General features: G+C 40.3%; 1 protein-coding gene across 1 annotated transcript in view; it reads left to right on the top strand.

Moving 5' to 3' along the window:
- GLRX3 (glutaredoxin 3) overlaps positions 1 to 17,444 on the top strand; it is a 40,924-nt gene that overhangs the window by 254 nt on the left and 23,226 nt on the right. The window contains exons 2-4 of the mRNA XM_019556090.1: positions 10,896 to 11,004; positions 13,970 to 14,044; positions 14,679 to 14,880. Of these exons, the coding sequence (XP_019411635.1) occupies positions 10,896 to 11,004; positions 13,970 to 14,044; positions 14,679 to 14,880 (386 nt within the window). The remainder of the gene's footprint in view (positions 1 to 10,895; positions 11,005 to 13,969; positions 14,045 to 14,678; positions 14,881 to 17,444) is intronic.

Genomic DNA, 17,444 nt, shown 5'->3' with positions numbered 1-17,444 from the left:
CGGGCGGGACTGGGGCCCACTGCTCCCCCGGCAGGGTGGTGCGGGGTGTGGGGCGCTCAGCACTCCTGTGGCGACACAAAAGAGGCGCCTGTCGGTGGTACCCGCCCCCCAGTGCCGAGTTTGGCCTCCTGAGGCCTGCAGTTCATGAGCAGCGGGGCTCGAGGCCCCTGCGGCGGGGAGTGAGCACGGGGCAGCCTCACGTGGGAGCTGGAAGGGCCGGTTTTGTTCCCTGCTCCACTCTGGGGCAGATCCCTTCCTGGTGCTTCATGCCCCACCTGCCCTGCTGCACCTGCCTTTCCTTGAAAGTGCAGTCGGACCAACCCCTTGAGTGACTTCGTTGCTGAGGGAAGCTGAAATCCTTTCTGAACCTGCTTTAAGTTGATTGTTTTGCTTGGTTTCTTTATTTTTCTGAGTGATTTTTTTTATTTGAGATTTTGCTTCTACGTCTGGGGCTGCAGCATTGGGATGGCAGCGCTTGGGAGGGGATGCTCTTGTTTTTAAGAAGTTTTGTCTTTTTTAAATAATGGAAGCAATTGCATCCTTTTTACAGACAGGTATTTTTAAAGCCCAGGTACGTAAACTTGGGGTCCAACAGGTTCCTGGTGCTGCTTTAGTTTTTGAGGAGTTGGGGATTTCTGGGAGGGGGAAGTAAAAGTGCTTCTGGTTTGTGCATGTGGACACACAGTGAGATTGCTATGGAGTGACGTACCCTGGATTTTATTCTCTAGGAAGCTCCCTCTGTAATAAGGAGCAAAGACGTGATCAGCTTGTCTGGGCTGACTTCCTGCAGTAATTGGGCATATGACTGGTACCCAGTTGTACCTCGTTTTCTGAAGGACACTTTTATGTCAGAGTGCAGTGACTTAAATTCGGCAAGGTGGTGCATGGTGTTCCCACTCCACTTTTTCTAAGGAGTGAAGCTGATTTATTCCATAGAAAATGAGTTGTGCCTGTACCTGCTATTTATGTTAGTGAACACATAAAGTTAATGACAAAATGAGGCTGTATCTATTCGTACAGTCAGTGGGCCTAGTATAGCTGTATTCATGAACCAGAGACTCAAACAAGTTTCATCTCCTCTTCCTAAGCTCAATGAGATATTTGCTGGACATTTTTAAAATGGACACTTTCTGTTCAAACAAGATTGTGTGTCTCTGTGTAATACTGTTGTGGGGGGGAGGGTGGGGCGTGGGGGCACAGGGGGTTGTGTTCCTTAAAACAACTTGTATTTATTAAGCATTATAGAATGGACCACATCTTCCTTCAGTTTGTTTCTGGGGCATAGACAGACAGCAGGAGCAATTTTACAAATCAAGTTCGATGCACCTTATCATAAGAGATGTTTCCTTGACCCAGAAAAGGGGAGGCCGTCTAAACCAGCACCTCTGTACAGGTCTGCGGTCCAAGCAGTGTAGCATTCAATTGTCAGTTGAGAAATTAAATATGAAAAGAACTAGAGAAACAGGTGCTGAACAAAGGTAACTAATCTTCTTACTAACCATAACTGAAGAGGTCTTTAAAATGTATTTAATCTTTTAATAATTGGAAGTGCCAAGCCTTGATCTTGCATTGAGATCCTTTGATGTGGTCCAACATAATGATGCGTACAGTGAAACCCAAGCAAGCATTGGAAAGTTAGGCCTTGCCCATGGGTGGAGGAGGGAACTTTTTGTATATTTCTAACTTCAGCTTGTGAAAAATCCCAGTAGACTAATCAGGTACTTAAAGTTAAGTTTGTGCTCATGTGCTTTGCTGAAAAATAGAAGTAGTTTAACATTAATTGAGATTCATTGAATCTGAGCTATAGTTATTTATTATTACCTTATTGGGCCCCTATAATTATTGGCATGCTATAGGTGATTTTTCTGAGGTGCCTTAAAAGTAGAGGCTGTTTCATGAACCTTTCTTGGTGAATCAAATAATTAAATACTTGGTAACTTTTTTGGCAACATATAGCCAATGAGATGGTTTCTAAAATTAGAAGTTTAAATGGATGGCTGAAATTGTTCACCTCATTCCCAAATCATACACATCAAAGTGTTGGCCAGTGGGAGGTGCAGGTTGTGTGTGTGCGCGTGTGTATCTTTAAATTTTTTAGATTTTTGAGAGCATAGGATTTGCACACTTTTCTTGCATCTTCCTTCTGCTGACTTTTTCTGTGGGGCTGTGCATTATTATTATCTGAGCTTTAAAGGGAGACTGGACACACACCTTGCTGGGGTTATTTGACCACAGAAGTCTTTTCTGTCCAGAGTAGTGGGGCTGGACCCAATGATCTCATTAGGCCTCTTCCAGCCCTAAACTTCTGTGAATCATATTTGTAAGATTAGCAGAATTGATTTTACTAGCTTTCTCACCTTTAAGGTGTTAGTGTCACTTGTTTTGTTATCCAGGTTGCTTAAATTAATTTTAGATCATGTACATTAAAGAGTATGTAGCTTCTTCATTGGCTCCTCTTGCATGAATAATTCCTTTCTCTTAAATAAATCTTTTGAACAGAGGAGTTAACATAAAAATATCCAGAACCTCTTTAACTCTCAGAAAAAAAGAAAGTGGGCTAAGTCTTAATTATACTGTTGATTGTGGGGTTTTGGGCTGTTTGATATTTCCTAATATCTTTGTTTCAAAAAAGTCTGGAAATTAAGTAGTCTAATGGAGTGGATTGGGTGGTAAACTTATTGTGTGTGTGTGCAGTTGTAGTAGTAACTCATAGAATGGAATAACTATAAACTTTGTATTTTTTAAATTTTTTCAAATGATATTTTGGTTTCAGAGTTGCAGAAACTTAGCAGTGATAAATTATGATACAGGTATTAAATCTGCTAAAATTCCCCATGAATTCTAATTTTGATCAAGACGGTGGTTCAGGAGGTTAATAGTGTATACAGACAGTTAATAATAACTGGTATCATTTTCTTGATTTGTAAATATTTAAGAGCTTATTTTAGCATGTATAGTGCATATGATAAGCAAACATGAACAAAAAGATAACCTATAGAAGTAGGACTCATTATGTTTTCAGTGCTTTATTTGGAGAACAGTTCTTTATCATTCACTAGACTGGAATCAATAACACGAAATTCACTTCAGCTTATGATTTATATTTTAGTTTTCTCTGAAACAAAACTTCCACTCGATAAAGCTTTGCCTGGGTGAGCAGGACTGCGTATTTGGCCATAGGCAGATAACTAGGAGATTCATAGGGAATGTCTAGTGTATACTTTTGGATCATCTCTGCTGCCAACTAAACTAGCACCTGTGATGTAAACTAAACAGCAAGAACAACACTAATAAAAAATAATACTGGAACTAATACCCATACTCTCTAGGTTGCCATTTTCTCAGGTTTTACTAAAACTCTTCAGAACCTGAGAAGGTGGCTTAATTGCAACACTGGTTAAAGTAGACTATTATGTAAATGATTCATAGTAAAGTAGGATGTTGATTGTGCTCTTTTTTCATTTTATTTTCATTAAACCCATGTTGTTATAAAATAAAACAAATTGCAATGATATGTTATAGTCAGGGGCAGTCTTCAAATAAGTGGTGTTCTAGTCAAAGGGGCCAGAATTACTCAACCATGTGGTTCTTACTCCTGTACTGCTTATGAGATGACATTCATCTGATAAGATGTACCCCTACCATACTGATTAATTTAAATTGGACACATGGGAAATGCTGCTTGGCAGCTAGGGAAAAGAGTGAATTCTCTCTTGTGCTTGACTAGTGAAAAAGAGAGTGTATCAGATTATTAAATAGTCCTTTGAGCCTAATGCGTATCTAGCTAGATTGTTCCTTACATCTTTTTTCCTTTGATTGTTTCTACACAGTGAATTAAAAGGCGCACTCTTGCTTTCTTTTTTTTTCCCCTCCCCCACCCCTTCCCTTTACTTTCTCAGGCCCTGGGGTTTCTTATAATCTGAAAACGTGCATTGTGGTGTTGCAAATATAGACGATGGCAACTGCATTGTTAATCTTGTTTTCTAGAAATACATTATGGAAACTTAATAGATTAGAACAAACTTATGTAACATACAGTTGTATTAAGTTTGGGGAAAAAGGATCACTTAATTATTTTGTTTAGTAATATTTCTGCTTTGGGTGTAAGGTCATGAGGGCGTAGCTTTCTAATCTGTTTTCTGGGTTCACCATATCCTTAACTTTAAATGTTTGTACTTCTGCTGAGCACATGGTTGAGCACCCAGATGAACTGCATGGACTGCTTTGATTCTCGTGTGTCTGTGTAGACTTGAGGGTCATTCTATACAGTCAGGTCAAGACTGATGTCTTGTTCAGATTTGATTATAATAAGTTTGCATATTGGAGGCTGGTGGTATAGAGCTTAAGCTGCCTTTTTATAGTTCTGTGTTTGAGTTTGATCTTTGTCCTGGCCTTATGCTGAAAGTTGCCCCTTGACAACCAAGCTGTATCTATGGGTAGTCATAAGTGACTAGCTACGTCAGTGCCACTGGCTATGGAAGTTGGTCAGAGAGTCACCTAGTCTTGGGCCGACCGTTGACTTTCTGTACATTATATTCTAATCTAGGCATATTGACTGTTAACAGAGTAGCAGTAGCAAGAACTGTTCTGCAGATTTTTTCAATCATTGTAGGTCTTTATAATAATTCATTATACTTCTTTCATGTAGCAATATTTGTGTATTACAAAATAAAAATGGAAATTGGACAATAATTTATAACTGCGTGCTGTTTAGTATGCTTTGTTTTTATAACATGCACAGAACTAAGAGATACCAGTTACAGGACTTGGGTTCCTAGGATATATCTCAATGTTTAAGTCTTTCAAATTTGATATCAAAAGTGTTTCTGAAGGAGGAAGACCTTAATAACTTGGTAATATTGCAGAACTGTCTGTACAGAGTTTACAACTAATCCTGTGTAAACTGGACTATCAGCAAATAACACCCCAGAAATACTTATGCACGCCCCCCAAAAAATATGAAAGCTAAGTTTAGCATAAGAAAAGTTGTATTGGATGCAGGTCGCCAATGCCCCTCTCTTGGGCAGGAAGAGGAAGCTGAAAGAGGAAGGTAGAATTCAGAAATCCTGGCAGTAGCACCAGCCAGAGAAGTAGTGCCCGAGCAGCTCTTCTTTAAAGGAAGAGGCAAAAACTGATGTGGACAGGTCTGGAATAATTAGTCTGTAGAAGAAATTTGCACATAAGTTTCTTTATGCTTTGAAACATGAGAGTTTGTATCCCTTCTTTTTTAAAATTTAATAGCTAATAACTGGATGCTTTTCATTGTTCATGTAAATTGCCGTGCTTTTTCAAACCTGCCAGAATTTTAGCCTGAAAGTTGCTGCCCAGAGTTCCCAAGTAACTTTGTCTTCTTATGTACAGGGAGAAATGAACCTTTCACTTTTGTTTTCTCCTTGTATATGAAGAAGGGTCAACTTGCCTGACTTGTTTTCTCTATCGTATACCTTATTTTGTATGCTGCTTTTGTCCCTTCTCATTTGTTGCCTCCCAAAGGGTATGTCTACACAGAAAATTGCAGGTGGGATTGCAGCCAGAATAGGTGTATCTGTACCAGCTTTCATCTAGCTAGCCAAGGGTAAAAATAGCAATAAAGATGTAGCAGCACAAACCTCAGCCTCAGCTAGCAAAGGGCATATCTTTGTCTCTGGAGGTCTTGTTTTGTGGTTGCTAGCTTTTGCTGAAGCTGCAGCCACCTGTGCTGCAATGGCACCTTCATTTTGTAGTGTAGACATACCACAGAAAGGAATTACCACTGTGGACTACATTGCCTCTTGCTGAAATGCAGTTCTTCTCCTGCAGGGGGAAGAGTGGTTCTGTGTGAGTTTGACTTATTCACTATAGGATTGATTCTATTAACAAATAAAAAAAAATTAAGGGGTATATTCATCAATTTTAAGTGGAGTTTGCACCAGCGTAACTCTGCTTAACTCTTTAAACATGCTTTTGGGGATAACTTGGTCTGCAGAATCTTCGTTAGCTGGGGGAGAGTGAGGAAGTGAACATGAAAGGAAAAGAAACCAGGCTGAAGCTGAAAAACAGAAAAGCATCTTTGTGGGAGGAAGTCACTTACATTTGTGCTTAAGGGCTTTCCTGAATTCATGATTTGCAAGGCTGACTCTTGGAGAAAAGATCATCATTGTGTTGTGATATTGTATAGAATTACAAAATCTGAGAAATATACCAATATTAGGATTTTTTTCTGGAGCAGAACCACACTTGATCATCACATAGTGAAAGAAAACAATCCTAATAGAAAGCATAGAATCGCTACAGAAAGTTGGCAAGGATTTTTTGTGATATCTTTTATTGAACCAACTGTGTACTGTTAGGTAAACTTTTGGGCACTAGATGCTTGAAAGGTTGTCCAAAGACTCTCCCAGCTGTACAGTTGGTCCAGTAAAGAATATCACAACCTCCTTACCTCTTGTACATTTTTCTGGACCATCATAACTATATCTAACCCTATAGCAGAAAGCTGTGAATACATTTTGAATTCACAGTTACCTGACCACAAGGTGGTGCCTTGTGGTCAGGTAACGAACAGTGTTGCATAAGCAGTGTTGTCCATGATAAAAAAAAAAATCCACTGATTTACTATAAACAGAAGAAAATAGCTATGCTTTAGAAGGTACTTAGTTTTGCTTTCCTTTAATAGAAGGCAGCACGTTACTAGGGGAAAGCAAGCTTTTCTTTTCAAAGCTCTTATAATAAAACAAGTTTTACTTTAATTTTTATTTTTGCTTCCAGTTTACTTCCTAAATCCAAAAGTATTGTCACTGCAGTTATTAATGCATTTTATTTCTTTCTGGTTGAGGTGCTTACGTTCAAATGGATGGGTTTTCTGTTTGGCTGTAGTATAATGATTTTTAAATACTGCATCTGATCAATTAAAAAATTTCAGGGAATGTTCTAGGTATCAGTTGATGGAACTTTGTTGATGTAGGTAGGGAAGGGAAATGGTAGATGCTGAGTAATTGTTGAGTTGTGGTAACTTGTTCTTTGAAGGTACTTGATGACCTGGGGTCTGGGTTTTCTGTTTGTAGAAAAACATGTATTTTCCCCATTAAAGGAACAAACTGTGGGGAAAATGCAGGTTTCCCTTTGCAGGCTGGCAGCCTTCCAGTCTGCAAGGAGCTGCTTGGGACTGGTGGAAGCGTGAGGAGGGTGATTGGAGGTAGGCAACACTGGCTTAAACATAGAGGGCAGCCTGGGCAATAGCAATCATGAAACCATTACGTTCCTAGTCCGTCACAAGGCAGACAAATGGGATAGCAGGCTTGAAGTTTTGGACTTCAAAACTGTAAACTTTAACAAGCTCAGGTCACTAGTAGGGAATGTTCTGAGGGGCCAGGGACCAAAGGTGAAAGGAGTGCATGAAGAGTGGTCATTCCTAAAGGACATGATCCTTGAAGCACAAAAGAAGTCCTTTCCCGTGTGGAGGAGATGTAGCAAAAGGGCTGGGAAGTCATCTTGGCTAAACAGGGAAATCATGGTCCTGTTAAGAAAAAAGAAAGAGTCAATGGAAGCTAGGGGTAGCCCCCAAGGAGGACTATATAACTATGGCCTGCACTTGTAGGGATCAGCTTAGAAAAGCTAAGGCAGCATCTAAACTAAAATTAGCAATGGAGATCAAGAACAACAAGAAGTCATAGTTTCATAGTTGGTAGGGTCAGAAGGGACCTGAGCAGATCACCAAATCCGACCCTCTGCCATGGGCAGGAAAGAGTACTGGGGTCAAACAACCCCAGCAAAGTGTCTATCTAGCCTCCTTTGGAAGACCCCCAGGGTAGGAGTGAGCACCACTTCCCTTGGAAGTTGGTTCCAGATCCTAGCTGTCCTGACCGTGAAGTAGTGCCTCCTGATATTTAGCGTGAATCTACTCTCCGTCAACTTATGGCCATTATTTCTTGTTACTCCCAGTAGTGCTCAGGGGAACAGGGACTCTCCCATTCCCTGCTGGTCTCCCTTGGCCAGTTTATAGATGACCACCAAATCCCCTCTCAGCCTTCTCTTGTGGAGGCTGAACAGGTTCAGGTCCTGTAGCCTCTTATAGGGCTTGCCCTGCTGCCCCCTGATCATGTGAGTGGCTCTCATCTGGACCCTCTCAATGTTGTCCACATTCCTCCTGAAGTGCAGCGCCCAGAACTGGACACAGTACTCCAACTGTGGCCTGACCAATGTCATATAGAGGGGGAGGATCACCTCCTTGAACATGCTCGTGATGCATCTGTGGATACATAACAAGGTGTGGCTAGCCTTCCTCACTGCGTCCCCACATTGGCAGCCCACGTTCTTGTGAGCAAATTGGAAGACTGTGGGCTTAACTGTGAGACTGTCAGGTGGGTAGGAAGCTGGCTGTGGGTTGGGACACAGAGAGTTCTAACGAACAGGTCTGTGTCATCTTGGCGGGAAGTGGCCCGTAGTGTCCCACAAGAGTTGGTGGTTGGCCCAGTGCTATTCAACATCTTCATCAATGATTTGAATGTGGGAGTGAAGAGCTCGCTGGCCATGTTCGTGGATGACACCAAGTTATGGGGGAGTGTGGTCACTTTTGAGGATAGGCTACAGATACTGGTGGACCTAGACAGGCTTTCAAGTTGGGCAGACTAGAACCAGATGAAGTTCAACATCGAGAAATGTAAAGTGCTCCAGATGGGGAGGAACAATCCCTTACACACCTACAGGGCTGGCAATACCAACGTGACCTGCGCTACGAATGAAAGGGACCTGGGGATAATAATTGACCACAGTATGAACATGAGCTGTCAGTGTGACACTGTAGCCAGCAGGGCCAACAATACCCTGGCATGCAGCTTAGCAGTACATCAGAGACATGCATCAAGGGCTCAGTGAATAACTGTTCACCAGGGCACCCTTGGGGGAAAACTAGGAGTAATGGTCACAAACTCCTGGAAGGCCGTTTTAGGCTCAACATTACGAAAAACTACTTCACAACTAGGGTGGCCAGACAGTGGAATAAGCTCCCTCCAGAGTTGGTGCAGTTGCCTACCCTGGAAATCTTCAAGAGGAGACTAGATGGGCACCTTCCTAGAGTCACCTGACCTTAGTTGTCTTTTTTGCTTTGTGCAGGGGGCTGGACCCGATGATCTTCCAAGGTCCCTTCCAGTCTTATAATATATGAATCTGTGTGCATATACACTTTCACACAGCTCTGTGCTGTTGCCAGTGGTGCCCACCTGCTAGTGCCTGTCCCTCTAGTGGAGGTGGGCACCTGCCTGGTCAGGCTGGCGCTTTGGAGGCAGGGTGGTTGGGAGACATTGCCAGGAAGGGTGCCATAGCCAGGCCATCTAGCTCAGTGTGGGGGGTGCCCAGTTGTCCCCTCCTCCCTCTAACCCTCACTGGGGCCGGACTGGCTCCACTGCTGCCCACAAATGCTGGAGCTGCCACTGTGCTCTGGCTCAGGCAGGATGGGACCTGGAGCCCCTCGCCCTCCTCCTGCTCCCCGCAGTGTGACCAAGCCAGAGCTGCGCTTTGCTCCATGCTGCTGCTGTGGAGCATGGTGCTGGTCCTCCCTGCCATGCACTAGCCCCAACGCTGGCCAGTGGCATGGGGGGTAGTGTGTGGTGCCCTAGTTACTGCTGCTTATAGCTTCCCACAGGGTGTGCTTGCTTGTACCCAATGCTGGGGGCCATCTGTGCAGGCCACTGTACTGTAGTTCACACGGGACTTGGCAGGTTAGAGGTAGTTGAGGCAGGGCAAGAGGGGACAGGGGACTGTGGGTTGGAAGTGAGGGCTACCACCAGGGTGGTGGGGGGCTGCAGTTTGGGAATGAGGGCACAAGCAGGGTCAGGGGGCTGTGTGGCATGGCAGCTGGACATGTGTCTTAGTGAGGGAAGGGGGCAGGGGGAGTTTTGGTTTTCCATGGTAAACCAAAGTCAAATGCCAAAATATATAAGTATTTAAAATTTATTTTATAATAATGATTTAGGTACTGGTAGGCTTCCAAATTGCTTTAAAATTGTAAATATATCAGTAAAACATTGTTCAACTGATACCCATTATATTTAGTGTTTTTTTTAGTTTAATTGTGGAAAACCTTGGATTTTTGTTTTTTTAACCAGGGAATTTAGGATTTTTTTATCAGATAATTTGCTGTTTTTAAACAAAGAAAACCAGGAATCCCTGCTAATGACAGAAATTAACAGATTTCAACCTAAAGCCATCCCTCATTTTAGCTCTTTTCTCAGTTGTTCTGAAAAGGATTCCGTCTTCCAGAGAGTAAAGAAATAATAGTGGTGGGAGGGCACGGGGAAAGGGGGGTCCTCGGTTGTCAGGGGGCCACAGATCCTTTGCGTGGTATGGAAACTGGATGAGAGGTGCACAGACAGGAATCTGTTAAATGTGATATGCCTCATCCTTCCCTCTGGAGAATAACTAAGATTGCTAAGCTTTGTGCATGCTTCAGTTGTTGTCTCAACTTTGTGTGGGATGTTACTTTGCTGCTGCCAAATTTGATTGTGGCAGATGTCAAGGTTCTTCCAATTCTGATTTAACTTCACCCCTTTTATGTTGCATAGTTGCCAGTTGAATGTGTTTTCCAGCATGTATCTTGGTTAATAATTCTTGTAAAAATGTTAAGTGGGGAAAACTTAGTAATTTTGTTCTTTTTTAATGCTTGGTTTTTACAGTCCCTTTGCTATGTGACCGACTGATGTGATTCTGTTTTCTGAAAATTGTAATAATCTTAGAATGGGTAGTTTAAGCTATAAGGATTCTTGTTTTCCTGAGCTAATCAGTAGTGTTTCATTGTTCCATTATAATTAACTATATTTTTCTAGTCATTGGGGCTTCATGTTTTCAGTATCAAAGTACCATCTGTAAAAAATAACCTGCATTTATTAGAAGTCTTGCTATGTGTTTCTCTTTTGTTATAGATCCCTTGTAGTTGTCCATTTTTGGGCACCATGGGCTCCTCAGTGCATCCAGATGAACAATGTCATGGCTGAACTAGCTAAGGATCACGTGCAAGTTACCTTTGTGAAGGTAAGATGTTATGTCCAGTTAGTAAAGGCTATTTTGAAGGTATCAAAGACAAGCTAAAGGAAACAACTCCAAAGCTTAAAGAAACAGTTATTTTTGCAATAGCTTCTGGAGTCTAGAAATAAGAAATACTTATACTGCCTTGAATCCTAAGGTTATTACAACTTAGAAGTATTGTCAAAATACTTTGGGTGAAGTTTTTGTTCTCAATCACTCTAGAAAGCTTGATATTGCAGATTAAAATAACAAATTGTATTTTCCTGCTTTTTCTAACTATAATATCCCTTCTCCGTGTTGATTCGTTTAGCAAAAAGGATTTTAGGTTTGTCCACAAATTGATGTAACTTGGATGACTCAACCCTCAAGTACTGTAACTAGCTGTATTGTTCAGGCCTGATCTTTATATCCCAGGGATTTGAGATTAAAATGCCAGTGCTGCTCTTTTAAGGTTTGCTAGAGCTTTCATTCATTTCAGCAGTGTTGCTGGTTGGGCAAGATGATCTTCTCAGGATTCATTTAGATACATTAGTTGCTTTCCTATCTGTTATTAAGGATGAACAATAATCTTCGCTGAGTTTACAGAAAGATAAATTTAATTCTTTGTGATATGTCATTCTAGTATGCTATACTGAGCAGCAGTAAGCAAATGAGATGCAGTATTTCTGTGCGATCATCTGCATATCCCAGTAAGAGAACAAATATGAAAAAAAATAATGCACTAGATCTACATGGTGTTCATTTTAAAACAACTTTCTCTCGTTAATGAGACACTTTTGTGATTATCAGGGCAGGGAGTAATGGCATAACCAGCTGTGTGTATGTGCTTTAATTTGATTTCTTACAGCCTTTATGTTTTTTGGGTTTTTTAATGATTCATCTTGCAGTTTGGACTTTGCTTTTGTAAAGCAGAAAGATGGATCTGATTTTAAGTGTATTAATTTACAAAACCTGTTTAATTAGACTATCTTGAAAGACTGTTCGCTTTTTAAAATGTTGAAAATGTTTCTTGTTGCCTATGTTGTACTGCTGCTCTAGCCTATAGTAGGCCAAAAAATCTCCAATCCAAACTGCTTAGTTATTGTGCAGACTTGACTGAAATATATTTATTTTTAATGTTATGTTTCTGTTTACTGGACAGTACACTGCAGAATAAAATTCTAACACTGGGCCTGTAAATGCATCCCAATTATGATACAAAAGCACCAGAGCATTCTACCAAAGCGATAAAGTATCAACAGCTTTGAATAAGTCTTTTACTTCAATTTTTGCGTTCCCTCATGGGAATAAATACAGTATTTTCATAGCTAAAATGATAGAACTTTGATCCATATTCAGGAATAGCTAAGTCTGGGGATCCAGTTATCCCTGGTAGCAATTTGACAAATCTACCAGCTATTTCAGGTAGCTAGTCATGAATAACATTTCTGAATTGTACAGTGTCATAATGGTTTTAAAATCTATTTGTGATCGAATGGATAACCCTGTATAAATTCAAAATATAATAATCGTGAAGAGTCTTTTAAAATACCATTTTAAAAGAATAAATTACCTGCAGCCATGTTAGTGTAGTCTTAGATTCGTAATATTAAGGCGATTATCTTACTTTTAACCAAAGAAGTATAAAAATAACTTTTATAAAATGAAACATGCCATGTCTGAAGGAGCTTCAAAGTGGAATGAAATGTGCAGGTAGTTAGGAAATAATCTGGCAGAACTAAAAACAAACAACCCCTCCCCTCAGTATCTTTTCTGTAACAATCTTTTAGACGCTTGAAAGAGAATTGATAAAGTATATTGACAGTGTTTGATTCTCAATTGACTCTGATAGATTGTTGTGGTAGGGACTTGGGATAGACTCAGAATTCATGGTCGTATTTTGGTGCTTCTGGACTAAATATGAAGTGTTCCAGATAAGGGAAACAGCAGCCTTATAGTTGGAACAAACCAAAGCCTATTTTTTCCAATGATACTTAAAGGTCCAAATTTTCACTGCATCGAAAGCTGTAAATGAGGAGAACAAAGAAGGCTGGCATTTCTTGAAAATTTTTAATATTTGGGTGGGAGCCTTCCTTGGCTTCTGCATGCTTGTAAACTGTACAGTTTGCAGACAGATGAGTTTGAAAAGTTTCATGTATCTGTAAATGTACAATGATCAAGCATCTTTGTTTTCCTTTAGTGTGATCCTAATACTGTTATCCCTTTGTTTTTATCCTTATACCACTCTAACATTGGTGTTATTGAAAAATATCCTAAAACAATAACTTCCCTCACTAAAGTCAGCTTCTATGACTTGGATCTCTGTTCTGGGCATTGATGAATAGCGGTGCTTATTTTCATGGTAAATAATCACTTCAGAATTTCAAAATACAGTTTTGAAGGAAAAATAGGTTACAGGACTGATAGTCTAACAAGCTTTCTACTTAGTAGCCAGCAGCCTTGCAGGAGTTAAAAGTAAAATTTAGTAGACATCAATAGTTTATTGAAGAAATACTCCTTTTTGCTTCATAATTTGCAGAAGGCTGCAAATGTCAGTCATGATGTACTGCCTCTCGAAATTAGTCAATAGAGCAAACAGCAAGAATTGCTGTGGGCAGAAAATAAGCACTGTAATCATGACATAACTGGGGTCAATGATTTATGGATTTCAATATAGTAGTAGCTGCATATGATTGAAAATTTACTAGGTCACTAGTGCACCAAAAATTTTATTCACAGCCTCCAGGCATCTTTTGAAATGTGCAACAAAATAAAAACCTATGAACCTGTTTTGACACTGTGCAGGCTCAGTGGATGACATGCCAGCCCAGTGAGTCTCATTTAAATGCAAATGTGTCACAAACTTTTGCATCAAACTCCTTTTTAAAACACACAAAATGCCTAGAAGAATGTTATGGACAGGATTGACATGCACAATCAAACTTGAAAGAAGATTATGAAAATAAAACCATGTTTTCTCTGACTTCTTAAGCTGGAAGCTGAAGCTGTGCCTGAAGTATCTGAAAAATATGAAATTAGTTCTGTTCCAACATTCTTGTTTTTTAAGGTAAGAGAAAATGGATTGCATATTATTTGCATGAAAGTGCCTCGGTCCAGAAGAGTAGTTCTTGTAATTATCTTTGTACTGTTTTCAATATGAGATGACAGAAGTCAATATTGCTAATGTGTATTCAGTATCTTTTTTACTGACAGATTTAAAATGATCAGCCTACAGAAGTGATACTAAAATTAATGTTTAATATTTTAGAATCCCCTTTAAATGTCTTGGGATTTATAGAAAGCTTTTATTATACCTGAGAAGCAAGAGTGTACTTGGTATTGGGTCAGATATGGTTAATGATTCAGCCATGGTTCATTGTAATGCTAGATAATTCAGATGGAATAAGCAAGTAATGATCTTGAGGAAATGACAAGTGTTTGTTCTCTAGAATTCTTCAGAATCTTTTTGCAATTTTTTTTTTAAACCAAGGGACTGAACTTTTGCCCAGTACAGGCACAGTACTGTGGCCAAAAATTCATTTAGTTTGGGACATTTATGTTCATATTAAAGACCAGCAGGATGGTCAATGCACTAAGCCACCTTATCTGTTATATATAGATACTCTACTAAATTGATTTTAGTAGTTCAAAAGACAGTGTATGAAGCTAATGCTTTTGAGCTATTTTCTTGGCTTCTTTAGAATTCTCAGAAAATTGACAGGTTAGATGGTGCCCACGCCCCAGAGCTGACCAGAAAAGTCCAGCGCCATGCATCCAGCAGTTCTGTTACCATTGGATCTAATGATAATGTGAAAGAGGATCTTAATGTGCGTCTAAAGAAATTGATCAATGCTGCACCGTGCATGCTGTTTATGAAAGGATCTCCACAAGAGCCTCGCTGTGGTAAGAACTTTGCTTAATATAGCTTAATGTCTTGCTTAATGTATTGGGCTTCTTCTGCATTTATTTAGAGCGATATTGTGGTATACATTATTACAAGAGTATCTGTATAAGCACATTAAATAACATTATTTTCATAACACTTGTATAAGGCTGGATGTTCCCTATCTGTATATGAGAATAATAATGGAGGCACAGAGAAAGATTTAAATGACTTATTCAAGAAGACTTATTGTTAGAGCTTAGAATGCTCTGATTTCCCGAGTGCCTAAGATAAGGCTGTTCTCCTGTTTTTCAATTATGCATCACAAACTTAAAATGACTTCCAAGGCAGAAGAGGACAGACTTGCTGGAAGACTTGAACGTTGTCTTGAAAAAGTATGCCTTGACACACACTTTGGGGTATTAAGAGGTGACCAATGAAACCTCCCATTGCCATTCATTAGTATATCTGATGCTAGAATCTATATCATGTCATCTTTGAAAAGCAAGAGATGGATGTGCTACTTAGAGATCTACGAGTAGACCAAACCATGCCTGAGTGGACATCATCATGGGTATCCCTAAACTTGGGAGATACAACTTCTCATAAGTTTTGTCTGATACTGTACCTTGTAAAACTGTGTAGGGGTGGCTGCTCTGGGATCTTTAGGGTGCATTTTTCTAATAACCTTTGTCCACCTCTTGTGTGTATGTTCCTTGGTCAAAATGGTATCCACATTGGACAGATAATAACATTTTTAGACCTCTTTTCTTGTTACAAATACAACAACTGCTTTGTCTGTCCTGCCTTTCCTTATCCATGTTTGTATGTGTGTCCTGTCCAATATACTCTGTGCTTCAGACATGTCCTCTCAAGCCAGCTTGACAAATTGGTAGCTTTAAGTCCAGGTTTATTTTGGTAGGTGAAGAAATGATCAGGGCTTTTTTTCTCATCTTATTCCCACTTTCTTTAATTAGTTTTTACATAAATGTGAGGCATTCAGGTATGTTGGAAGACTTAAAACGCATGTGTGCTTCAGACAAATCAGAAGGCACTGCATGGATGTCAGCTGCCCCTTAAGCAATTGTAAACATGTTTTTCAGCACACTTCTTGCTGATCTGCACATGTTAAACAGAATACATGACTAGACAGTTCTCATCACTGCCCATATACCTTGTGTTTCTCTTCTATTCCAGCACCATTCTGGCAACCAGCAGCACAACAGTTTTCCAAGGCTGTTCATTATCTTTTTTGGAATAGAATCATTCTCTGCTTTTTTGGGGTATGTCTTTACTTGGAGTGGGCCACATTTGATTGCTAGCTTACTTCTGCTGGGCATCCTACTTGTCATCACTTACTCCATTGGTAGCAGCAGAAGTGCACATTCATCTACTATCTTAACTTGGCATTTTTGAGATGAAAGTAAGGTGGACTGCAGGCTGTTACTTCTTCAGTGTGAAAAAACAGCACCCCCCCCAAATGCAACACAGGCCCACAGGTCTAACAAGTAGGGAAGAGCATGAAAACATCTTGCCATCTCCAGGCAAAGTTAAAACACTGGAATAGCCCAAGGGAATGGAATTCTAAAATTGGAGGCAGTGATGTTTTATCACTGTTGCCATGGCAACAAGACACTTCAATTTTCCTAATAAAATCAGTCCTTTAACTCTTTTTCTTATAGTTTACACCTTGCTTATACTTACCTGTGATGAAGGACAAGGGTGTTAGCTTTAGTTTTAAGTGAAAGTTTACTTAATCTGTGTAAGAGGCCGATAATGTTGAGATGTGACAAGCATAAAGAATCTTTATGCGCATCTCAGGGATAAAAAGCTTGAGGTCAGGGTTTCTGAAGCCAGTTATCGAACACAAAATAAGTTGTAGTCACTGCTGTTTATTGAACTCATGCTTTCCATCCATGCTTTTGGGGGAGATGGGTTATGGAGATACCCATCCTCATTGCAACTTTTATATTAACTTTCTTCTAATTCAGGCATTTGCAGATTTAAAAACCTCCATGTAGAGTGTGATAGAAACTTTGTACTGTGGTATCAACACATGTGGTAATATTGATTAAGGTTTTTATAAAAGCACAGAATTTTTATTTGGCTCCCTAGGCCGTGTTCAGATGAGCAACAATGTGCCTATTGTGGTATCTCAAAGCAGTTTGAAATGCTGCAGAAGGCACTCTGGGAATGGAAAAATGTTGGGCTTTAATTTTGATACTGGGAAATCCCGGTATCAAATAAACATGCTGGGAAAAAGCTGGGTAGGAGATTTAGCTCTAGGTAGGAGAGGCTGCAACCAGAGGCTGGGTCTTTCAAAGAGATGCGCTAGCATCTGGCCATACCATCTCTATGTCTGTCCCCTTCCCCTGCTTCTCCAGCACGCTGCCTCAGTGTGCTGGTGCAAATAGGAGCGGGCAAGTCTGTGTCCCGGGGTGGGGAACCAAACCCCAGAGTCACGGTGGGCCGGGGTGGCAATTAGACACGGTAACAGGCCGGGTTCTATTGGCTATGGAGAACTGAGGCACGGGAAGCGTAGCGGTTTCTTAAACAAGTTGGAAATTTATTTGACTTACGCTTA

The sequence above is a fragment of the Crocodylus porosus genome, unplaced genomic scaffold (assembly GCF_001723895.1).
Source record: "Crocodylus porosus isolate Cpor-Errol unplaced genomic scaffold, CroPor_comp1, whole genome shotgun sequence".
NCBI classification, from domain to species: Eukaryota; Metazoa; Chordata; order Crocodylia; family Crocodylidae; genus Crocodylus; species Crocodylus porosus.
This window is presented reverse-complemented; position numbering and strand designations above follow the sequence as displayed.